Consider the following 22,520-nt stretch of genomic DNA (forward strand, 5'->3'; position numbering starts at 1 on the left):
GGAATAGTGAAAAAGAGGGTGGTGTGTTAAAATGAGAAAGATGAGAGAGAGAGAGAGAGAGACATATCGTCTAGTGTAAACAGAGAATAAAATCCAAGTGAAACTATAATGTGTGAAAAGGTTTTTTTAGAAAATTAATTATCAAATAATACTTTCAATGACTTTTCGATACTCAAATATCGCGCATACTCTTTTTATTTCCATCATGTGTCTCTTCTCCATCCCTCTATGTTTTTCTCTCTCTATATTTTTCTTTCTCTCATCTCACTCCTTATCGTTTGCTATCCACTGCTACGCACCGCTTTCCACTTCTTTGCATTGCGGTTGGCCACATAAAGTTGACATGCAATATTTTTTTCCTTGGTCTCGAATTCTCAGGCCGACATGGGTCGGCCGAGCTCTCCTCTCAAAAGGAGGGGTAATTGAAATGCTGGGCGGGGAAGCGGGGATGCTCGGCAAATGATATGCGGTTGTTGTTTAGTGGTAAAAAGGGGGGGGGAAAGGGAATTTTTTGGGTGGGGCGAAAACTAACAAGAATCGCAAGGAAATTTGGACATTGGAATGGAATCGGAGGTGAAAAGAGTTGAATGATGCCAGTGATAGCAAAAGTAAAAAGTAATATATGTTACTATTTGTGTCAAAAAAGATAGAATAGGCTTGGAAAACAAGACAAACATTCCAACACAACTCATCTTTCACCCACCCTTTTTTCATTTCCTTTCCTTTCATTATCAACATTAAACAATCCATTACTTCTTATCCGATTGTGACGAAATGAGGTTGTTGTTTTGTTTGTGTTCTCCCTCTCATCTCTCTTTCGATGATGTAGTTAAAAAATTAGAAAAAGAATAAAAAAAACCTAAACGTTAATCGACGGTTTAAACGAGTGAGACTGGACTTCGCTTCTTTTCTTACGCATTACCAAACTTTGATAATGGTTGCTGTAATCAATGATAGTTGGGTCATCCCCTTTCCCACCAGAATAGAGTTGATTTACCGTTTTCTACGCAGCGCTTCAAATTTCGAATTAAAATTTTTGGTTTGCCACATTATGTTTGTTGCCTGTGGACGTGGATGGGTTACTAGGGAAAATAATAAAGCAAAAACACAAACATTCGTAAAATGCGGAGTCGGTAGATTCGAGGCTTTTGCCTTAAGTTACGTTATGACGTTTAGCAAATGGATAAGGAAATGGAAATGAAGATGAAGATGGAGATGAAGCAAGATGAAGGGAGAAAGGGAGAGGGAGAGGCAAGCATGACAAGTAAAATCTCTTTCTTTTTTTCTTTTTCTTTCTTTTTTCTTTTTTCTTTTTCTTATTTTAAATAATGTAGAGTTAAGCTCTATCTTGTTTTTACTGTAAATGAGTTTGTTGTATGGTAATGAGGGATCGCTATAATGTAATAAAGTTTTGGTTTTGTGTTTCACTAATTTTTAAAGCCGTTGGTTTACTGTTTCACTCTAAATGTGTTTGACTATAACCATTGTAACATAAATAAAAATAAATCACTGGCTAACAAAGTAAAATCCAAAAAAAAAATAAATAAATAAAAATTAAATAAAATAAAATTGAATAAAATCAAAATAAAATTGAATTAAAATCTAAAAAAATAAAATAAAAATCTAAATGTAAATGTAAATTCAAATAAAAATCCTTCTCAAACTTGCTTCCTCTCTCTCTTCTGATGTTTTAGCAATGCACAATAATAGACACTGCATTTACAAACTCATTTCGATCCTCCATCCTCAATCATTACTAACTATTTATTTAATCAAATTAAATTATCTATTTTTATTTTTGGGGTTTCATTTGATATTTTAATTCATTCAATATTTGCTAATGTATTTATTTTTCGTTGCGTTGTAATCCTTATTCACTATTCAGTTTGTTATTATTCAGTCATTTATTTTCTTTTTGATTTTCCTTTTAATGATTGATTCATAAATTATTATTATTATTATTTTTAAATTTTTTTTTTTTTTGCCGCTATAATCATTAATATATTATTCTACTTTTATTGTTTCTTCTTCCTTGTTTACCTCTCCATCTATTCCTTTTACTCGCGACAATGGTTTGTTTTCCTTCCATTCAATCTCCATCCCTTTTCGCTTTATTCAATGTTGTTTCTCGTTTGCACTTTGCTAGTCCGTCGCTTCTTTTTTTATTGCTGCGACGTTATTTTATCTACGACCAATATTTATTACTCTTGATAAACCACTCTTTTCCTACTCTTATACGCCATCAATGTTTTCCTTATATCATGATCACATTATCCATACTATTTACCACTGTATTTACCACCGTATGTATACCGCTGATTCCTTTAAACAATATTACTATTAAAACAATACTATTATCACTATTTACATTATTATTCCATCCTACAATTGATATCACTCTACTCTTTTTTGATATTACCCAAACTTTCATATTATCATTAGTTTTCTCTTTCCAAGACCGATACCTTCTTATTACAGTAATATTCCTCCTCATATCATCTTATTCTCCTTTCCTTCAACCCAATCTTCCTTCACTGTAGCTTTAGCTTTCCTCGCTAGCCTTCCTTAATCTCTCCCCCTAAAAATGTTGGTCCTCCACCATCCATCACTTTTCCAAGCTGCCTTTTCCCTTTTCCAAGACTGTACGCGCTTTTTAAAGCAAATTTGAATCTTATTTATGCGCGTACTGTAGCTGAAAATCCTCTTTCACTTCCTACACTTCTCATTTTCTTTCATCACCCCATTGTTTACTTACGCGTCTACATTCATCCTTCCTTCATTTCTTTCCTCGACATGGCAGGTTCATTGTCTTCCGCCATCTTCAATGTTCTCAAATACAGTGGTATGGCTTCCTTAGCCGTTACCCTCATTGCTTTGGGCTTCTTGTACAAGTACCAAAAGACCCTCGTTTATCCCAGTGCCTTTCCTCAGGGTTCTCGTGAGAACGTTCCAACACCCAAGGAATTCAACATGGAGTATGAGCGTATCGAGTTGAGGACCCGTGACAAAGTCACTTTGGATTCTTATTTAATGCTACAATCCGAGTCTCCTGAATCTCGTCCCACCTTACTCTACTTTCATGCTAATGCCGGTAACATGGGTCATCGTCTTCCCATCGCTCGTGTATTCTATTCTGCTCTCAATATGAACGTCTTCATCATTTCCTACCGTGGTTACGGAAAGAGCACCGGCTCTCCTAGCGAAGCTGGTTTAAAAATTGACTCCCAAACCGCTTTGGAGTACCTTATGGAACATCCCATTTGTTCCAAAACAAAAATCGTCGTCTATGGTCAATCTATTGGTGGTGCCGTTGCTATCGCTCTCACCGCCAAAAATCAAGATCGCATTTCTGCTTTGATTCTTGAGAATACCTTTACTTCCATCAAGGACATGATTCCCACCGTCTTTCCCTACGGTGGCTCCATCATTAGTCGCTTTTGCACAGAAATATGGTCAAGTCAGGACGAGATTAGAAAAATTAAGAAATTGCCAGTGCTCTTTCTTTCTGGTGAAAAGGATGAAATCGTCCCTCCTCCTCAAATGGTCCTTTTGTTTGGTTTGTGCGGTAGTGCTAAGAAAAAGTTTCACAGCTTTCCAAAATGTACTCATAATGACACATGCCTCGGAGATGGTTATTTTCAAGTGATTGCTGACTTTCTCGCTGAAAATGATATCAACACACCTGCTTCTTAAGCTTTCTTTTTTTTTTTTTTGAAAACAAACTATTCTCCATTTCACCTTACATTTTTGGTTGCCAGCTTAAAGGTTCTTTTTTATTATTTTTTTCAATCGAAATTTTTTCCCTTTTCATTGGGGTTATCGAGGGCTTTTTTTCACTTGCATCCATTTTCTTTCTCGTTCTTCTTAGAATTGTCGTTTTTTTATAGTAGCCTTAGTTAGTATGTAAGTATTTGGGGTTTATAGGAATAGAATAGTACTGATAAGCAATTTTCCATTGCTTATATTTTTTTTCTTGATATTCGCTTTGTATTGTATCAACCGTTTCGTATATATATACCTACATAGAAATTAATAACTTTTGTCCTTTTTCTTAGATTCCTACTACTTTGTAAACAAACCATAATTCTTTCCATTTTTATTATTCATAAATAAAAAAAAAAACCCCCGTCAAAATGCTCACATAAATAATTTTGCTGTAACCATTGAAAACGGAACACTACTTTCCAATCAATCCTTTTTCATAAAAAGTTTATAAACATTTTCATTCACTATTCCACAGAGATGAAACGATATTAAAACCAAATACCCTAATAACAAAAATATATATCAATAATCAGACGTCAAATCCATTCATGGAAATAAACCCATTTAAAAAATATGGATCACTTTTACCACGATACTTTTTAGGAGTCCGTCTATTCTAAAAGTAATTCACCAGAAAAGATAGTACGGGTAAAACATATCGTCAAGTATCAATTAACAAGATGATCTCTTTTTTTCATGTTAAATTTTGATTTTTCTCAATCCACCACATCCACCAAACGCTCTACTCTAATTTTATGATTCGCAACACTCAAAATGGGGATACCTGGAATCTTGCGAATCCTTTGCTTCAGATTTTTATCATTGGTAGCAACTAAATAGCATTTGTGCTGCATCACACGTTGAACGATACAGTCATCGGCATACGTGCCTTTGTGAGTGCAAGGAAGACGTTCAAATCGTTCATCTTTGGCAATTCGAAGTGCAATACGATAGCGAATTCCCAATTTTTCCAATTCAGCCATTACACAGTCAGAAATACAAGGAATGGTCTTAGCGTACAGACAGGTCATGAGTCCTTCAAAAAGATCAATCTTTTGCTGAAGACAAAAGTTGATAAAGTTTGTATCAATGATAACATGGTAGGGAGGTCCTAGACTCTCATTGAACTGAAAGAAAAGGTTGGAAGCCATTTGTGGACTTGAGGGGTTAGCATCAAAAATCAATAAAGTGCTTATAAAAAAATTTACTTACATTTCTCGAACTAATTCTCCATTCTTTGTAGTTTTCTCTTTCTCTTTTTTCTGATCTTTCTTTTGCAATCGTTGATCCTTAAGGTTTATGACTCGCTTTACCTGAGCAAATTTGCGTGTAGTTTTTGCTTTACCCATTGAAAATAATTAACGGAAGAGAAAGAAGAAGTGATTTAATTTACAAGTTTCGCATTCAACGTCCAAAGCTCTAAATACCCTTTCAATTGGAAGTGCCCAAAAAAATTATTAGTTGTTCAAAGAGGGAAGCAGGCTGCTGGATGAGACTGAAGGACAATGAAGTTCAATGCATTCTTAAAACTTCCATAATGTAAAATAGTGTATCACAATGGAAGCATAACGTATTTTTAATCCAACTGATCGTTAAAAAAATAAATAGGTATATTTATATAACGATACGAAAAAATACATAATACAACTTTACGCGACATACTTTCTTGTATATTACATTGCCCAAATTATTTCTTTCAATTAACTTATTGTGGTTCAAGGGTAGAAGAGACGGTGAACCGCCCAGACATATGTAGTACGTATTTTAATATGAATTACTTTATTCACTAAAACTTCATGATACATTCTGCTAAATAGTGCTTTCCCTGCGTACCCTACAAACGGTATAGCTTATAACGAATACCAGCGTGCTATTTTAAATGATATAAGTTTTGTAAAAATGGATGAACCTTTGCATTCAACTTTTTCACACATCAGCAATGGCAAAATCAGCACGTTCAAAAAGCATTCGTCGCAATAAAAAAGTGGTATGTTGTATAGTATAGACAAATGAAGGGATTGAATGTCTTTTTTTTTGGTTTCGGAAACGGTTTATGTACAATGGAACCGTCTTTAAAACAATTGCCCTTCTCATACCTCTTTATCGATTATCTAACAAAGTAATAGCTTAGAGAAAACGTTTTTCAACCCGTAATTGATGAGCGGACTAAGCGTTTGTCTGCGCACTTACGTGACCAGGTCAATGACCTTACAAAGTCATCCTCTAGCAAAGAAGAGGGAATCGCCGATAATTCCTTGAAAGAAGTCAGCAGTTCAGAAGTATCCGATAACGTTGGTATGGAAGTTGATCAGCCTAAAGTCTCTACTTCTGGTCCTCGTGACAACAATCGCAACAAATGGGCAAAGAAACATTTAAAGAAAGGAAAGCGTGCCAAGAACAGTAACTTTTCGAAATTTTTGAAGAAAAAGTAAATTTAAGTTCACCATTTAATATATAAACTCCGAGATCTTTTTAAGAACTAATTATCAATCTTTTTTCTCAGATTTTTTTCCTTGGGATAATTTTATTTTCAAATTTCTGGTTTTCAACTGGAGACGTTGACCGTGTTGCATAAGGATTTTGTTTGCTTTTGGGGGGTTTGGATTATTTTATATTATTCTTTATAAAAACATATTTTTTTCCAATAATGAATATTTTGTTTCAAAGACTTACTTTTTTTCACGATGAAGTTTCTATATTGTTGGAATAAGTCAATTTTTTAATTTTATTTTTTATATTTATTGTAATTAAGTACGATGTAACTAATAACGTCTCTCTGTCTCAAAAACTGCACTTTTAAATCGTGCTTTTTGCTTTGTTTACCACATGAAATAGAATTAGTAATGCTCTTGGTTGTAAAACCTGATTTTTACAGAAATGTAATAAAGTATGAATATCTAAATATTAAATTAATTTTATTTGCGTATTTTTTATCGCTTAAAATATAATTTTAGTTATTGTTTGTTTACAAAAGTGCACATGGTTATGATATGCCTTCACACATACATTCCAATATTGTTCTACCACATAAACAAATAGATTGACATTCCATCTGATTTGAACCATCTGCATTCAAAATCGCAATGGAAGAAAAGGAGAACGTAAACTTGGTGGAAAAAAGCAATTATGTTGCACTAGAGGTATGCTCTACTTTGATTACCAGAAGATGTTTGTAACGTTTCTAACCCTCAATAAACAGAACACACGAGAAATAGATGTTTTTGATGAATTCCTTAATGCAATTGGAAATGAAAACACCATTACACCGGTTTACGCCGATAGCTCATTAACTCATTTGCGCAAAAAATCGTATGTAACATAATAAATTTAACAAATTACCTATGTCACAAAGGTTCAGAGAATCCTTTGGATTATTAACGGGGTTTCTCGAAAGAAAAAAAAACATCGTCTGAACCTTTGCAGCAGTTTTGCTTTTATGCTAACTAACTTATTTTGCATGCAGCTATACTAAAGTAGTTCATGACTGTACATATGCTCTAGTCATCAATCCGTATGATAAAAAAGTGATATGGAGGAGAGGACTAGCTTATTTGCGACTTGGACATCCTCACTTAGCCAATCGTGATTGGGAGCATTCACTTGAACTGGACCCAAACAATACATACATCCAAAAATCTCTTCATAGATTAAAGGAAGTGTATTACATTTACAGAGAATGTGCAGAAACATGGCAGTTAAGACACCTTAGAGTTGCTTCTTCTCAGCAATTACCTGTAGGATTGCGAAAACAATACCCTAATATAATTCGTGGCAAGATCTGGTGGAAGAAAGTGCACGACAATTGCCAATTGTGTGGACAGCAATGCGAACTGAAAAAGGAGAATCTTTCAGCAATGCGGTCTATGCTTTACATGGCAAATACTTATGCAAAGGATGATACCGAAAATCACTCGCCCAGCGCCCAAATCGGAATAGAAAGCTCGGAGGACGAATTAGAAAATAAAATAACTAAGGGAGAACACTCTCTATTGGTCCCAGAGGAACTGTACAGATCCAATTACCCATGCCCTCAAAACATAGATCAGTTTCTTTATATGATAAAAGTCCTATCTGCCCCCTGTTTGTACATTGAAACGTTTTCATTTCCTATTTCCACAATTAATCAATTGTTCAAAGCTCATGGAATGTCGGTTGAGCAGTTAAATTTATTCTTAAAATCAATACACTATATCGGATTGTGTTCAAGGTTTTGCAAGCAATGGTCCGACAAGGCACGATCGCTGATGCAAGCGTTGAGTGGGCTGCCGTGGTTCAGTTTTGTCGTGCAACATTGTTTACATATAACGGCAGCTCAAATTCTTTTGCATATTCCTGACATCCAAGAAGAAGAATTCAGAAACTGGCATGTTTCCAAAAAACCCATCAACAATACTGATCTCTCTTCTGAATTTGAAATTGCAGAGATCCCAATCAATTGCTACACATGATAACATTGATGACAATAAATTTTTGTATGTTAAGTCAGTCCAGAAACCATCGATGCAATCATTTGGAGTAGAAGGCATTAATAACCGTGTGTAGTTTATGAATAACACATTCATTGTATATCAACCTCTTATTTTCAGTGCTGAAATAATCATTATCAACCACATGAAGCTATATATTTGTGGGCAAAGTAGAAATGTTTGCCATTTTGTTTACCGCCGGATACACCAAGCAATGAAGACAGTCATCGACCCAATACACAAGTATTGTCCGTCAAATGTTAAGTGTAATTGTTAAAGAAATTGAACAAAATGAAAGAGACAAAAAAACTTTCAAGACAGTTTTGTGTTGCACACCAATACTGCCGTTTCTCATACTCTGAGTATATGCCATGAATCGCATATTCACGATTTAATCAAAATAAAAAAGATATCCAAAATATCTACATCTCTGTTACTAAATTGCTTGTTTATTTATAACAAAGCCATTTCACAGATACACAGCCAACGTGGTAAAGCAACCCTTTTCTCATAATCGCTACAACAGCAAAAAAATATATGTCTAATGCAGGTTTTTCAATTTTCTATTATCTCTATTAACTAAACGTTCATTTCATACAATTTTATCGGTATGGCAAGGTTATGGTAGTCTACAAGTTGAAAACCGCAGAATGAATCGGCTATTATATGCTTACGATGAGGATGACGTATTCCATATGTTTGTGTTACGCTGCACACACTATGACGGTTTCCCAATACTCTTCTTTTGACCTTAGCTCTTTACATAAATTCCAGTAAAAAAGCGAAGAAAGCCGTTTTTTTGTGTTTGTTGAAAAACGATACGTTGGTCCTTTTGGTGTTTATGTTTTTGTGCTTGTATTAGAATAATAGATTGTATAGAGGCTTGTCATCGTAAAATTGTTTCAAAGGCGAACGCCAATTTTAACATTAGAGCTTGCAATTCTTTAAACGAAGCACCATTACTATTCTCTTCCTTTTTTTTGTATTGTTTTTCTTTTATTTTTTACTCTTTAGGGTGGATTTAAAGTTGGGCACCCCTGTAGGAGTATTCTAAATTTGTTGTTGTGAGAGTAGTTTATCAGGTGGATTTATATTCTTTTCGCTTTTCTTCCTAAGATCTTTAGTATCCTTATTTCCTCCCCTTTCTTTGTGAGTATATCGTATAGGAACAGTTACGTTACTGTTGTATGAATATTAGACGGAATACTGGTTCAATTTCTAAAGATGGATTCTGGGTCAAGAGTAAACGTCAACATTCAAGGGACTCGAGTTCTCAAAAACAAGCTGGGAAAAATTCCTGACATCGACATATCTACAGATGGAAAGTACTTATTATCTGCATCAACGAATGATGTTCTGTTAGTTTGGGATTTGCACACTTCCAACAAAGTTGCGTTCTTTGAAGCACCAAGCGTATGGATTATGACTTGTGCATTCTCACCCTCCACTAAGAGCATAGCAGCTGGAGGGCTGAACAACTTTTGCGTAGTATACGATACCAGTGTTCCAGATGCGGATCCGGTCGAATTGGTTGGGCATGCAGGATTTGTTTCGTGCTGTAAGTATGTCGATGACGGTCATTTGCTTACGGGTTCTGGCGATAAAACTTGCATGTTTTGGGACATAGAGCAGGCAAAAGCCATTAGCGTTTTGAAAGGTCATGAAATGGATATTGTCTCTCTAGATTTCCTACCCTCAAATCCCAATTTATTTGTTACCGGAGGCTGTGACAAATTAGCCAAGCTCTGGGACCTTCGGGCTGCTTATTGTTGTGCCACATTTCCCGGAAATACATCGGATATTAATTCCATTTCCTTTTTTCCTTCTAACGCTGATTTTGTTACGGGTGCAGAGGATGGTATCGCTCGGTGCTTTGACATTCGTGCTTCTGCTGAGATATTCCAGTATTCATCTCCATCATCCTCCCCCATTAATTCAGTCTTATTTTCCAAGTCTGGAAAACTTCTTTTTATCGCAAAAGATAAAACATGCGAGGTTTGGGATTCCATCTCAAGCAAAACCATCACATCATTAACAGGCCATGAAAATCGAATTAGCTCTTTAGCTTTAACTTCTGATGGAACAATGTTGGCAACTGGCTCTTGGGACGAATGTGTTCGTCTCTGGTCTTCGTCAGGGTAAATTAATGATTTTTTTTCTCCTTTTTTTTTTGTCTTTGGAAATGATGATGTTTGTTTTGTTTTTTTTTCTTATACATTTACGTTTTCGATTCTAGGAGGTTGACTGCTTCATGTCCCACTGGTTTATTATTTTTCTTAATTTTTTATACGTTTATGCGTGGTTTCGTGATGCTTTACTGATAATGTATTCATAAACCCTTGTGTACTAATTCCCTATTTTTTTCGTTACGTTTCTCTTTTATTTCTAAACAAAAATATACCTTTTCGAAAATTTCGCCTTGCAAAGGTTGGCGCTTTTTTATTACTATTTAATTATTGCGATTTTGTAAACGTTTAATCCTAACGATTACCCTTTAGTCTTTTTTTCTTAAAGGTATTTTTCTTCTTACGTATGATAATAAACTTTTTTATAAATGTTGTCTTGCTGTTTTTTAAAACTTATTTTTATGAAAGAACAACCCAAATATTAAATTCTTTTATTAAATAAAATTCTATGTATGTATACTACGAATTGAAAGAAACTGTAAATAGCTATAATACAAAGAGCGTAAAGTACCCGTATTCGCTCTTATTCATCTAAAAATCCCCCCATCACCGATGCCCACTCGTTAATACAAGAACCTGGCTTAGTTTCATAATCGGGTATGTTGAAGGGGCAATCACAATTACAACCATATTCTTGACCACAGTGTTGAATTGTGGAATGTTGATACCCAAGGTCTCTAAAGTAATGGACTTGAGATCGATTAAGGAGAAGACCCACTGCTAGCGAATGCACCGGAGCATCGCCCCACTAAAATAAGTTAGTAATCAGAGATAGGAAAAAAGTATGAAGAAGATTGCACTTCGAAGAACACAATGCTTTTTTTTTTTTGAATAAACTGTAAAAACATACCCTTTCAGTCCAAAATCCTCCAGCATTTTCCAATGCGTCGACATATTCATTATACTCTTTACTATTGTAAAAGTCTAAGCGTGCAATTTCGAAGTTACTCCAAAAATGGCATAGATTATAAATCTGGCCATCAATTCGGTTTAAAGGGGGCTCCGGTAAAACGTAATATCCTTGATCTTTTTGTTCTTCTTTCAGCTTTTTAATTCTCGTTTCATAGCGTTTATCAAGGAAGAAGCTCCAAAGATCGGTAGTTGGTAAATTGGATATTTTTTGATGAGCAACAGTGTACCGAAACAGATTTGGAACAGTTTTTGCAAGTTCTTTGATAGCAATAACGTATCCGTAGACTTTATTGTGCTTGTCCATGTAGTAAAATGGGTCATAAGAGATGTCACAAGAAAAAGTGACTTCCGGTTCAAGTCTCCAATACCACTCGTACTGTTGCATTAAGGGATGTTTGTAAAAGTTTCGCGAAAAGAATCTGCACATTTTATGATAACTAGGAAAGTTCGCATATACGACTCCAACTTGTTCAGCAATACTCTCATCTATCATATCCTTGTCGACATCTTTAGGGAAGTTCCATAGTTCATCATCGAGAACACCGAATTGAATAGAAGAATCCGTAGCATCCTTAACCGCTTTTTTAAATTCCGTAGTAAAAGGTTCATCGTTTAAGAAGACATAAGGATACTTGAAGTGTCGATTAAATCGACGTTCGATTGAGTTCATACTAGATAGAACACCGTCAAGGTCAGAGTTTCTTGCTAAAACCATAAAAGTAGCATTCATTCTAGGATATTGACTTGCTTCATAGGCCACATTCTTACATCCTATCGCAAACGGCGCGTCGTATGTATCATTAATAGGTCTCAATTTCTTCAAGTACAACCAATATGTACGTCTCCAATTATGGAATCCTATAAATAAAAACACGAAAAGCGTAATAAAAGAAAACAAGACCTTCTTTTTACCTAGACCTCTAAAAAAATTGAACATGATGATAATTTAGTTATAATGTATAAACATTAATCCTGAAGTCCTAGTAAATCAATATCTTAAATAAATAAAAGTGGTCAACTAAAGTATTTAATATATAATAATTAAGAACGCGATTACAAAGAAAGCAAGATTAAATGACTGGACGCACGCTGATATGAGGTTGGTAAATACCAAGCATTGAGGCTTTCACAAGGCTTGTGAACAACGCAGTGCCAAAATCATGAAATAAAAGGAATTTGCATATTAATAATTTTATTAGTTTCCAAACATGTAATGTATCATATCTTTTCATATCGTTTTGATATTCAACGAAATGACTTTCTCTAATCAGTAATGCAAGATGGCCTTTTTTTTTTTTTTTTTACCAGAATTACTCAGCGTACTGTAAGATAACAGTCATTCTATTTTTTGCTTCTAATGGCTTGTTTATATTAATCTTTCTAAATTTTCATCCTAAATTAAAATGTCTTAGCATTTCAAAAATGACTCTTCTATTCTCTAACGACCACATTTAACGATAGCGACAATCGTTAACGACAGTCTGATGTACAACAATCTCAAACAACCATGAACGGTTTTCCAATGTCTAGTAATATATGTAGATTTAATACATTTTTCAAAGCTCCAAGGTAAAGTTACTCTAGTTTTTATAACAGCCACTATAGAATCCAAACACAACGATTGAGAAGCAGAATTATTCAGTTATACTAGTATACAAATGATCTAACCTTTTTTCACACGACAATGCCGATCCAAAATTTTATACAGTATCAATTTAATGGTTCTTTTATTCATCTTTTATTTACTTTCATATTATCTTTCTAGCATAGACTAAACAAAAAAATAAAGTCGGTATAAAGATATTACACCCAAAACTGCATATTCGTTTATTGGACGTGAGAAAACGAGTAAAGTACTTACAAAACAGGTGCCAACTCGCCATCTCTTAAATTAAACTTCATAATAGGTATTACAATTAAAAGTTGTAAGCTTCATAATACCTGTTTGAAATATAAATAAACTCACTTAAACATAATGCATATAAAAATGTACAGCTCTATCGATGCTTTTACCATAAACATAGGCAAAACCATGTCACTTTAAGCTATTGTTTGAACAAACGTTATCTACCATGCTTAACCAACAAAAAAACAGACCAATTTAATCGCCGTTCATTGCAACTAGTTCCTGCGAGTCAACACATTATCCTAAAGCGACAAGACAATTTTTGTGTCTTCTCAAGTGGAAAGTGAACATGGTTGTTAAAGAAGGTAAGATGCGTACTCGCGCCTTATATATGGAATTTGAAGCTAATCGTTGCTATGACAACGAATTGTAAATAAATCTGATCAAACAACAAACAGAGTTGCAAGCTTGGTTATGGGATGGATTTTACGGCTTTGTTTGCTAGTCTGAATCCCACATTTGCAAGTGTTTCACATTGTGGTAATTGGATTGCGTCTTTATCTCGCTCTGGGCATGTCTTAATTCGAAATTCTGAAACCCTCGAGCTTCACCATGTGTTCCTTCTAAACGCTCAATTCATTCAAAAGGTTGTATACTTGTTATGGAAACCCAATTTAGGAGCAGAAAAATGCCATCAAATTTGTGTTGCCTCAGTTGATAAAGTGTTTGTATTAGATATTGTACAACACGATTATTATGCTAGCATACAGTGCGACCAGGATCCTTTGAGTAGTATCAGCTGGAGCCCGTCTGGAGAACTGCTTCTCTGGTCGTCCTTTGATGTACGTTGTATCTAATAAAATTTGCACAACTTTTTGCTTATATATCTGCGATGCTAATAGCAAATTTTTTAGTCGAAGATTACTGTGTGGTCTTTAAATACCCAGAAAGGTTATTTGCTTCCACATGTAAAAACCAATGTTTCGAAAGGTATTTCTTGTCTGATATATCAATTTACTGACTGTTTAGTTTACGCTTTACATCCATCCATGCAATTCTGTACTATATTATCTCGTTTTAACGGTTCGGATTGCCTTCAATTTTACCAAATCAGCAAAAAGGCATGGATACTTCTTAAAGAGTGTAAGCTTCCTACAATAGATTCGACGGGTATCCATTGGTCGCCAGATGGAAACTGGTTAGCTGTTTTGGAAAACGTATTAGATGCAGTTGTTTATATTTATCATCGCACCGGTCTTCTTTTTCACGAATATCGACCAAATAGGTTAATTGAAGTCGGCTTTTCCGATTTTGAGTGGAGTCCCTTTGGCAAATATCTAACTTTGTGCAGTTACCATGATTCAACCTTACATCTACTTGAAACAAAAACTTTTAGTATAGTTTTTCGACTTCACCATTGTTTGCAATATACCAATACTGACTTGGAAATGCATATATGGGAAGAGAAGGAAACAATCTATGAGCAACAAATGACTTATCAAAAAGTACATAAACTCAGAACCGATTTCCCAGAACCCTCCTTTTGTTCAGCATCAAAAATACGTTTCAACTGTGATGAGACGTATGCTGCTACAATTACTTCTAAATATCCTAATGTTCTTTGGCTATGGAATTTACAGAATAAAAAACTGCACACTGTTCTTATTCAAAAACATCATATAGTGTATTTTGAATGGCATCCAGGTCGTCCCGATTTGGTGGTCATTCAAACAAAAATTAGGAAAGAATCCAAAATTCCGTCTAATGCTACATTCCTATACTTCTGGGCTTTAAGTTGGAATACACCCAGGGTCGTTGGAGTTCCAAAAAAAGGTTTTAATATTCAGAAGGTTCAATGGCTTCAACCATCAGAATTCAGTTCTCGTCCAGTTATAGTAATTTGTGGTGAAGATGCATATACCGTTGCTTACATTGTGGAAGATGAAGATGAATCATTTACCGAAGTTACTCAAACTATAATTTCTCAAGAAGTTTTAGATAATGAGTTAGAAACAACGCAAACGATTTCCATACCATCTTAAGGGATTTACTTTCTATCTTAAAAGTCTTAATTATTGTAACCATTTTTAAATATTCTTTTTATTTTACTAACGACCTAATTAATTCGCTTAATGTCTATAATATTTTAATGCACGTTCATTGTTCCCGCATGTAAAACATGAGCACCCTGAGCACCCCGTCAGCTTAAGGCCTTTGCATACCTCTTATAGTTTGAATGTCTTTTTCAGTCTATTCAACTATCTTTTTCTAAATTTAGTACGTACTATTCCTGAGTTTTAATAACTACTCTTTCCTGATTCATAAATTGTAAACTTTGCGCATTTATTTGAGATTAGGGAGTCCTTTGAAAGATATTTAAAACTAATGCAACTTTTTCCCTTTATAAAAAGCATTGTTTATTCTCTATACTTACAGTATTGTTTTCTCATTTTGAAACATAGCGCATTTTACTTCGCCTCCGTATTTAATGCATATAGTTGATAGTTGGGTCCACTTCCACTATATCCTCATCAGATGCAACATTTCGCGCATCGATCGGGTTTATACTACAATTTGTATAATTAACTTTATTCACTAATCGTTGGGATCTTTTGTATAATATAAGTTAAAAAAATGAAACGCTCAAGCAGCGTTTCTGTCGAAGATGAGAAATCAGCAAGGAGAAAATTAGATGTCGTACCCAAACTTCATTTTGTAGGGTGCAGCCATTTAACGGATTATCATTTAATGGAAAAATTAGGAGAAGGAACATTTGGGTATGTGTCAAATATCTGATTTTGAATTTTATCACTAACTTGGTTCACCAGCGAAGTTTACAAATCGCAGCGGCGTAAGGACGGGAAGGTATATGCGCTGAAAAGAATACTCATGCATACTGAAAAGGAAGGTGTAAGTAGATGTTTGTTTAGATTCTTGTTCATTTTGACAGAATGACTTGGGACGCATCGACTTGATTGCGTTAATTGTTTTAATTAATTCATGAATAAATACTAAAGCATTACATTTTAGTTTCCCATTACAGCCATTCGCGAAATAAAAATTTTAAAATCGATTAAACACGAGAATATTATTCCATTATCTGATATGACTGTTGTTCGTGCAGACAAGAAGCATCGACGTCGTGGTTCTATATATATGGTGACTCCTTATATGGATCATGACCTTTCAGGTTTATTAGAAAATCCAAGTGTAAAATTCACGGAGCCGCAAATTAAATGCTATATGAAGCAATTGTTTGCTGGAACCAAATACTTACATGATCAGCTTATCCTTCATAGAGATCTTAAAGCTGCTAATTTATTGATTGATAATCACGGGATTTTAAAAATTGCCGATTTTGGTCTCGCACGTGTGATAACGGAGGAGTCATATGCAAACAAAAATCCTGGCTTGCCTCCACCTAATCGTAGAGAATACACTGGATGTGTGGTTACACGCTGGTATAGATCACCAGAACTTTTGCTTGGCGAGCGTCGTTACACTACCGCTATTGATATGTGGAGCGTGGGATGCATCATGGCCGAAATGTATAAAGGAAGGCCAATCCTTCAAGGAAGTAGTGATTTGGACCAATTGGATAAAATCTTTCGCCTTTGTGGATCACCAACTCAAGCTACTATGCCAAATTGGGAAAAGCTTCCTGGGTGCGAAGGCGTTCGCTCTTTTCCTTCACACCCTAGAACACTTGAAACTGCATTTTTTACTTTCGGAAAGGAAATGACTTCTCTTTGCGGTGCTATTTTGACCCTTAATCCGGATGAACGTTTATCTGCTTCAATGGCTTTAGAGCATGAATATTTTACAACACCACCATATCCAGCAAACCCTTCTGAACTACAGAGCTACAGTGCTTCTCATGAGTACGACAAAAGAAGGAAAAGAGAACAGAGAGATGCTAATTCACATGCGTTTGAACAAACCGCTAATGGTAAGAGACAGTTCCGGTTCATGACTCGTGGACCTAGCGATCCGTGGTATGGAATTCGTCGGCCAAATTATAACTCACAACCGCAATACCAACGTGGTTCGTACAATCGTGAAGGCGGTAACATGGATAGAAGTCGTAATGTTAATTATCAGCCTAAGCGTCAGCAAAATTTTAAACCTTTAACGTCTGATTTGCCACAGAAAAATTCCGAATTTTCTGAAACTAACGCTATGAATCAAACTTCTAATCATTCTCATGCAGACGGTCAACGCTACTACCGGCCTGAACAAGACCGATCTCAACGATTAAGAAACCCCTCGGATTACGGCCGTCAAGGAAGACAATCTTCCCAGTCTCAACAACCAGCATGGAATGTGTCCTCCAGATACCAGAATAATAGCAAAGTACAAACGACATCTCGAGCAAGCGAAAATGCGGATACCAACAAAACACAACACAATATTAAGTACATTGACTCATATGTTCCTGAATACTCAATTGCTAGACAATCTGCCAACCAAAAGACCAACGAGCAACATCCATCTTCTACTAGCTTGCACCAACAATCCACATCTGATCTGAAGTCACCCTCTTTTCATGAAAATTCCAACGTTGATGACACTCCTAAATGATCCATACGAATGTGCTCTTTTTACTTTTTGGCTTTCTCTTCATATCTTAAATTAACTTAATTTGCTGAGCATCCCATAATATTTTTAATGGCCTTTCCGCGTGATGGCGACTGTTCATTAAAGGCCAAAGTTGGTTTTCTAGCTCAAAATAAAATTTAAAACAAAAAGGAAAAAGCAAAGAAAATTAATTATATTTCTTTTTTCTTTAAAAGCTTGACCTTAGCAAATTGAGCACGGAGATTTTTATTTGTATTATTTATTTACTAAATTTATAATCTTAAAACATGACTTGTAAGTAATGTATTGGAAAGAAAATTACTTTATTTTCAACAAAACTGCTTTTTTCCTTGCTTGTGTTTACATATTTACGGTATTTTCTTCCCTTCCCATACCCATGTTTTGACCTCGGTTAAATACCTCTTGTTTGTATACGGCTTGACCAGCCCTCTCCCACCTACCTACTACAAAACCCGTCATCCAAAAACAGAGTCAAAATAACACAAATACCATTAATAATTACCTAATAAATATAATAATCAGTACTCTAAAAATTATTAAATTGTTCAAATGGTTGAAAATCAAGGGAATGTCGAAGCACATGGTAAACCCAAAAAGGTCATACTTAGCCTTTCATTAAAGGAATCTTCAAAAATTAATGATTCTCAAAATGTTTCCAATGTGTCTTCTAAAGAAAAATGCGAAACTGAAGCATTGCTTCGTGAAGAGAATAAAGAAAACCTGAGTAGTGACAGTATACGACAAATGATATTTGGAGATGAAATGGCGGGCTTTGTGGATACTGGTGAAAAACCACCGTGTTCTTATGCTACATTAATCGGTTTGGCGATCCTACAATCACATAACAAGCAACTGACTTTAAGCGGGATTTATACGTGGATTCGCAACACGTTTCGCTACTACCTCAACCATGATGGTGGTTGGCAAAATAGCATTAGGCACAACCTTTCATTAAACAAAGCCTTTATCAAAGTAGAAAAACCCAAGGGTAAAACTTTAAAAGGTCATTATTGGACAATTGATCCTGACCATATGCAGAACTTTGTTAGCGTTCGCTTACATCGTTCGCACTCAACTGACTCAAACAGTAAAAAGCGACCTTCAAGCAAATGTCATGAAATCAAACCGTTGACGACGCGAGAGATACCATTAGCTCGTAAGCGAAGTCGATTAAACTCTTTTAACTCTTCAACATCAACTTCTGGCTCGTCTTCAAATGTTGCTGCCGAAGTCTCAAACGATGCAAGTCAACCATCAAATCAAGATAGTAGTTTAAACTCAAATATTGTTAAACCCCCTCTTCCCCCTTCTAATGTTCAATCAAACTCATCAAGTTCAGAAAATGTACCTAAACCAAATGCTGAAACTCAAGAAGATCTTCCTACTATAGATGCCCATGAGTCTAGCCTTTATGAAAACGTCAACGATTCTCGTCTATATGAAGTTCCAGCTTGTAGAAATATGGCATTAAATACTGGGTATTCTGATGCAGATCCTGGTTATTTAAGGACTTCCTTTCGCTCTAATAGCCATAACAGTCTTCCGTATTCTGCCAATGAAGAAGAGGATGTTCTACAGGCAGATTTTTTGGTTTCTCAACAATCTTCCATGGTTTCATCTTATGTTTCATCTCGAGATCCTCATTCCATGCCATATTATCGTAGGGAACCCATACCACTACGTCCATCATCCCGTTTTTATGAATATACACGCCCAACGTACGGTCGTACAGATACCTCTTGTTCTGCTCCCGGCGCTTTTTGTTCAACACAAATTAATTCTCCTTCAAGTTACATCAATTATTCAAAATGTGCACCTTCAAGTCCTACGCTTTCTTTACAAAAACATCGCGAACATGTAAAGTCACTTCTTTATGTCCCTGATTTAACACCCTCTTTCGATGGATCAGATCCGTGGAATCCTTCAAGTCAATTGCTCTCGGAGCCTTTGTTTGATCAGCATTCATTTCAATCATCACTCGATGATTTAATGTCGGTAACATGTTTTAGGGACAGCCCTGAACTTAATCATGAGTCAAGTGGCTACTCAAGTGCGCCATTAATGCCTTCTAATCGAGCGTTTATCAATGACTTCTCTCTTTAGTTTTTGTTTGAAAGTAATACTGATGGTTTTAAACCGGATGTTTCCATTGGTCTTATTGTGCGACAACGATTTTGGCTAACATCAAAAAACTAGATCAAAGGCCATGCATTCAACATCCCTTTTTTCGACGAAAGAACAGAGTGTTCATCATCTATATTGTGTTACCGTGAAAATGATTAGCTGATAACATCCTTTATTCGTTAATGACTCATCCATCCCACTTATGTATTTATTATCTTTTTCATCAACATCATTTAACGTTCGTTTTAATGCGTCTATACTCTGTCACGAGTTCAGGCACCGGGTCTTGGCCATCCTTTTTCATACATGTTCTGCAAATTTCGATGGATCTTTTCTTTCCATGTTTCAGCAGCAACTTATTTTATTTAATATGGTTAACATTTTTCTCTTATTCTTTGAACAATGGTTTTAATATTATCATAATACTACAAAAAAAAATAATAATCTCTTGTAATAATATATGTTGACGAAACAATTCTAAATAAAGTCATAGGAATGTAATATCATTGGATTTGTTTATACAGAGAGGCGTCGTCAGTCCAAATTACTTTGTCACTATATATTAATCGCTCAACTATACAACTGGCTAATCGGGCTCCATCTCCTACAGCTTCATAATTCACTACTTCCTCTCTTTTTATATTTGAAGAACACTAATCATACCAATGTCTTACAATTTATAAGAATTTTACCTCAACTATACTATCCAACAATGATCATATACCATGTATGTATTAAATCTTTTTTTGACCTAATAAACTTTTGCTAATACTAATGTAAAACACATTCAACCATTTGGCTTCAAAGTTATACAAGTTCAGGTACCAATTAAATCAGTACTGAAGATGATACAACTCTACAGGACGAAAAGAAATGGCTGATGAAGTACATTGCACCACTTCCGCTTCTAACTATCTCGCAGTTACCACCTTGTACAAAATAAAATTCGTAAAAATTAACGGGAGTAAGTAAAATTCATTTACTACAGTTCTTTAATCGATAATCACAGCGATAAACATAACGAAAATATCGACAAAAATAATCGGCCGGACTCGAGAAGAAACATGTTAAAGAAAACGGGAAGTTATAAGCGAATGAAGTAACATCATAGGTATCTACTGGAAATATTTCTGTAACTTCAATATGTAAAAGGCTAGCTCTGCATTCGTCTATAATGAAAAAAAGAAAACAGAGCAAGAAAACGATAGTAATCAGAAAGTATATAAAACACTCCAATAATTGATACCCAAAGTTCCTCATGAGATGTTAAGAGCGGAAAAAGGTGGTTAAATAGGTAAAAAAAGATTGAAATTTATATATATCAGAAGAATCGATGTTATTCAAAAGTATGTAAAAAACGTTACAAAAAGTAAGAGGAGCTTAGAAGCACTTACGGTAAACGATACCAGGTCCGCTCTCATCATACTCTTGCTTGGAGATCCACATCTGTTGGAAAGTAGAAAGAGAAGCAAGAATGGATCCACCAATCCAGACAGAGTATTTACGCTCAGGAGGAGCAACAATCTTGACCTTCATGGAGCTAGGAGCAAGGGCTTGAATCTCCTTTTGCATACGATCGGCAATACCGGGATACATAGTGGTACCACCAGACATAACAACGTTACCGTACAAATCTTTACGAATATCAACATCACATTTCATGATAGAGTTGTAAGTAGCCTCATGAATACCGGCGTTTTCAAGACCCAAAGCTGAGGGTTGGAAAAGAGCTTCAGGGGCACGGAAACGCTCGTTTCCGATAGTGATAACTTGACCATCAGGAAGCTCATAAGATTTCTCAAGGGAGGAAGATTGAGCAGCAGTTTGAAGTTCTTGCTCAAAGTCCAAAGCGACGTAGCAAAGTTTCTCCTTGATGTCACGAACAATTTCACGTTCGGCGGTAGTAGAGAAAGTATAACCACGCTCCATGAGAATCTTCATAAGGTAGTCAGTCAAGTCACGACCGGCGAGATCAAGACGCATGATAGCATGAGGAAGAGCATAACCCTCATAAATGGGAACAGTGTGGGTAACACCATCACCAGAGTCCAAGACGATACCAGTGGTACGACCAGAGGCATACAAAGACAAAACAGCTTGAATAGCAACATAAAAGGCAGGTGCATTAAAGGTTTCGAAAATAATTTGAGTCATCTTCTCACGGTTGGATTTGGGGTTCAAAGGAGCCTCAGTCAACAAGCAAGGGTGCTCCTCAGGAGCAACACGAAGCTCGTTGTAGAAAGTGTGATGCCAAATCTTTTCCATATCATCCCAGTTGTTGACAATACCGTGCTCAATGGGGTACTTCAAGGTCAAAATACCACGCTTGCTTTGAGCTTCATCACCAACGTAGGAATCCTTTTGTCCCATACCTACCATAATACCATGGTGACGGGGTCTACCGACAATCGAGGGGAATACAGCTCTAGGGGCATCATCTCCAGCGAAACCGGCTTTGCACATACCAGAGCCATTATCAATAACCAACGCTGCGATTTCTTCTTCCATGGTCTTGTCTTTTGAGGGTTTTTTGGTTCGTTACAAAAAATGTAGTTGGTAAACGGTAAGTTATAACACGGCTGGCTGAGGTGGTATGAAGCCGTTGATTACATATAGATAAGA

The 22,520-nt window shown here is 35.7% G+C and overlaps 11 protein-coding genes, 11 long non-coding RNA genes and 1 other non-coding gene across 23 annotated transcripts; 9 read left to right on the forward strand and 14 right to left on the reverse strand.

Moving 5' to 3' along the window:
* Window positions 1-59: 59 nt before the first annotated feature.
* On the reverse strand, window positions 60-812 carry SPOM_SPNCRNA.5193. The gene has a single exon (NR_194549.1). It is a non-coding gene; the product is annotated as a non-coding RNA (long non-coding RNA).
* SPOM_SPBC32H8.15 (uncharacterized protein) lies at window positions 158-463 on the forward strand (the record flags this gene model as incomplete). Its single annotated transcript, NM_001356223.1, has 1 exon — window positions 158-463. One exon carries the CDS (start codon window positions 158-160, stop codon window positions 461-463), a length of 306 nt encoding a protein of 101 aa, NP_001343151.1.
* Window positions 813-2,420: 1,608 nt separating the features above from the next.
* Window positions 2,421-5,232, reverse strand: utp24 (rRNA endonuclease Utp24). Its single transcript, NM_001356224.2, has 3 exons — window positions 4,978-5,232; window positions 4,067-4,923; window positions 2,421-4,018 (listed from the first exon to the last, which is right to left on the reverse strand). Exons 1-2 carry the CDS (start codon window positions 5,112-5,114, stop codon window positions 4,482-4,484), a joined length of 579 nt encoding a protein of 192 aa, NP_001342993.1. The 5' UTR covers window positions 5,115-5,232; the 3' UTR covers window positions 2,421-4,018; window positions 4,067-4,481.
* Window positions 2,616-3,979, forward strand: bem46 (palmitoyl-(protein) hydrolase). The gene has a single exon (NM_001021504.3). The coding sequence runs from the start codon at window positions 2,794-2,796 to the stop codon at window positions 3,691-3,693; it is 900 nt and encodes a 299-aa protein (NP_595609.1). The 5' UTR covers window positions 2,616-2,793; the 3' UTR covers window positions 3,694-3,979.
* Window positions 5,233-5,684: 452 nt separating the features above from the next.
* Window positions 5,685-6,432, forward strand: llp1 (ribosome biogenesis protein Llp1). The gene is made up of 2 exons (NM_001021506.3): window positions 5,685-5,752; window positions 5,892-6,432. Exons 1-2 carry the CDS (start codon window positions 5,705-5,707, stop codon window positions 6,195-6,197), a joined length of 354 nt encoding a protein of 117 aa, NP_595611.1. The 5' UTR covers window positions 5,685-5,704; the 3' UTR covers window positions 6,198-6,432.
* Window positions 6,010-6,244, reverse strand: SPOM_SPNCRNA.5194. Its single transcript, NR_194550.1, has one exon. It is a non-coding gene; the product is annotated as a non-coding RNA (long non-coding RNA).
* Window positions 6,433-6,690: 258 nt separating the features above from the next.
* On the reverse strand, window positions 6,691-8,855 carry SPOM_SPNCRNA.1435. The gene has a single exon (NR_150318.1). It is a non-coding gene; the product is annotated as a non-coding RNA (long non-coding RNA).
* mug93 (TPR repeat-containing protein) lies at window positions 6,849-8,213 on the forward strand (the record flags this gene model as incomplete). Its single annotated transcript, NM_001021507.1, has 3 exons — window positions 6,849-6,905; window positions 6,965-7,074; window positions 7,229-8,213. 3 exons carry the CDS (start codon window positions 6,849-6,851, stop codon window positions 8,211-8,213), a joined length of 1,152 nt encoding a protein of 383 aa, NP_595612.1.
* A 123-nt stretch (window positions 8,856-8,978) lies between the features above and the next one.
* git5 (heterotrimeric G protein beta (WD repeat) subunit Git5) lies at window positions 8,979-10,875 on the forward strand. The gene has a single exon (NM_001021508.3). The coding sequence runs from the start codon at window positions 9,456-9,458 to the stop codon at window positions 10,371-10,373; it is 918 nt and encodes a 305-aa protein (NP_595613.1). The 5' UTR covers window positions 8,979-9,455; the 3' UTR covers window positions 10,374-10,875.
* On the reverse strand, window positions 9,266-9,653 carry SPOM_SPNCRNA.5195. The gene has a single exon (NR_194551.1). It is a non-coding gene; the product is annotated as a non-coding RNA (long non-coding RNA).
* Window positions 9,992-10,503, reverse strand: SPOM_SPNCRNA.5196. Its single transcript, NR_194552.1, has one exon. It is a non-coding gene; the product is annotated as a non-coding RNA (long non-coding RNA).
* Window positions 10,876-10,940: 65 nt separating the features above from the next.
* On the reverse strand, window positions 10,941-12,447 carry omh5 (putative alpha-1,2-mannosyltransferase Omh5; the record flags this gene model as incomplete). Its single annotated transcript, NM_001021509.3, has 3 exons — window positions 10,941-11,165; window positions 11,268-12,187; window positions 12,441-12,447. The coding sequence occupies 3 exons, from the start codon at window positions 12,445-12,447 to the stop codon at window positions 10,941-10,943; spliced, it is 1,152 nt and encodes a 383-aa protein (NP_595614.3).
* Window positions 12,448-12,624: 177 nt separating this feature from the next.
* Window positions 12,625-12,984, forward strand: SPOM_SPNCRNA.5197. The gene has a single exon (NR_194553.1). It is a non-coding gene; the product is annotated as a non-coding RNA (long non-coding RNA).
* A 330-nt stretch (window positions 12,985-13,314) lies between these two features.
* snR95 lies at window positions 13,315-13,536 on the reverse strand. The gene has a single exon (NR_150319.2). It is a non-coding gene; the product is annotated as a box H/ACA small nucleolar RNA snR95 (small nucleolar RNA).
* A 61-nt stretch (window positions 13,537-13,597) lies between these two features.
* On the reverse strand, window positions 13,598-15,146 carry SPOM_SPNCRNA.5198. The gene has a single exon (NR_194554.1). It is a non-coding gene; the product is annotated as a non-coding RNA (long non-coding RNA).
* Window positions 13,640-15,603, forward strand: wdr8 (WD repeat-containing protein). The gene is made up of 3 exons (NM_001021510.3): window positions 13,640-14,017; window positions 14,090-14,165; window positions 14,205-15,603. The coding sequence occupies exons 1-3, from the start codon at window positions 13,655-13,657 to the stop codon at window positions 15,215-15,217; spliced, it is 1,452 nt and encodes a 483-aa protein (NP_595615.1). The 5' UTR covers window positions 13,640-13,654; the 3' UTR covers window positions 15,218-15,603.
* SPOM_SPNCRNA.5199 lies at window positions 15,284-16,386 on the reverse strand. Its single transcript, NR_194555.1, has one exon. It is a non-coding gene; the product is annotated as a non-coding RNA (long non-coding RNA).
* On the forward strand, window positions 15,698-18,312 carry cdk9 (P-TEFb-associated cyclin-dependent protein kinase Cdk9). The gene is made up of 3 exons (NM_001021511.3): window positions 15,698-15,952; window positions 16,004-16,085; window positions 16,206-18,312. The coding sequence occupies exons 1-3, from the start codon at window positions 15,810-15,812 to the stop codon at window positions 17,754-17,756; spliced, it is 1,776 nt and encodes a 591-aa protein (NP_595616.1). The 5' UTR covers window positions 15,698-15,809; the 3' UTR covers window positions 17,757-18,312.
* Window positions 16,807-17,910, reverse strand: SPOM_SPNCRNA.5200. Its single transcript, NR_194556.1, has one exon. It is a non-coding gene; the product is annotated as a non-coding RNA (long non-coding RNA).
* On the forward strand, window positions 18,198-20,415 carry mei4 (DNA-binding forkhead transcription factor, meiotic Mei4). Its single transcript, NM_001021512.3, has one exon. The coding sequence runs from the start codon at window positions 18,324-18,326 to the stop codon at window positions 19,875-19,877; it is 1,554 nt and encodes a 517-aa protein (NP_595617.1). The 5' UTR covers window positions 18,198-18,323; the 3' UTR covers window positions 19,878-20,415.
* On the reverse strand, window positions 18,473-18,691 carry SPOM_SPNCRNA.5201. The gene has a single exon (NR_194557.1). It is a non-coding gene; the product is annotated as a non-coding RNA (long non-coding RNA).
* SPOM_SPNCRNA.5202 lies at window positions 18,812-20,290 on the reverse strand. The gene has a single exon (NR_194558.1). It is a non-coding gene; the product is annotated as a non-coding RNA (long non-coding RNA).
* A 199-nt stretch (window positions 20,416-20,614) lies between the features above and the next one.
* act1 (actin Act1) lies at window positions 20,615-22,463 on the reverse strand. The gene has a single exon (NM_001021513.3). The coding sequence runs from the start codon at window positions 22,404-22,406 to the stop codon at window positions 21,279-21,281; it is 1,128 nt and encodes a 375-aa protein (NP_595618.1). The 5' UTR covers window positions 22,407-22,463; the 3' UTR covers window positions 20,615-21,278.
* Window positions 22,464-22,520: the final 57 nt, after the last annotated feature.

Source organism: Schizosaccharomyces pombe, assembly GCF_000002945.2.
Source record: "Schizosaccharomyces pombe strain 972h- genome assembly, chromosome: II".
Taxonomy (NCBI): Eukaryota; Fungi; Ascomycota; class Schizosaccharomycetes; order Schizosaccharomycetales; family Schizosaccharomycetaceae; genus Schizosaccharomyces; species Schizosaccharomyces pombe.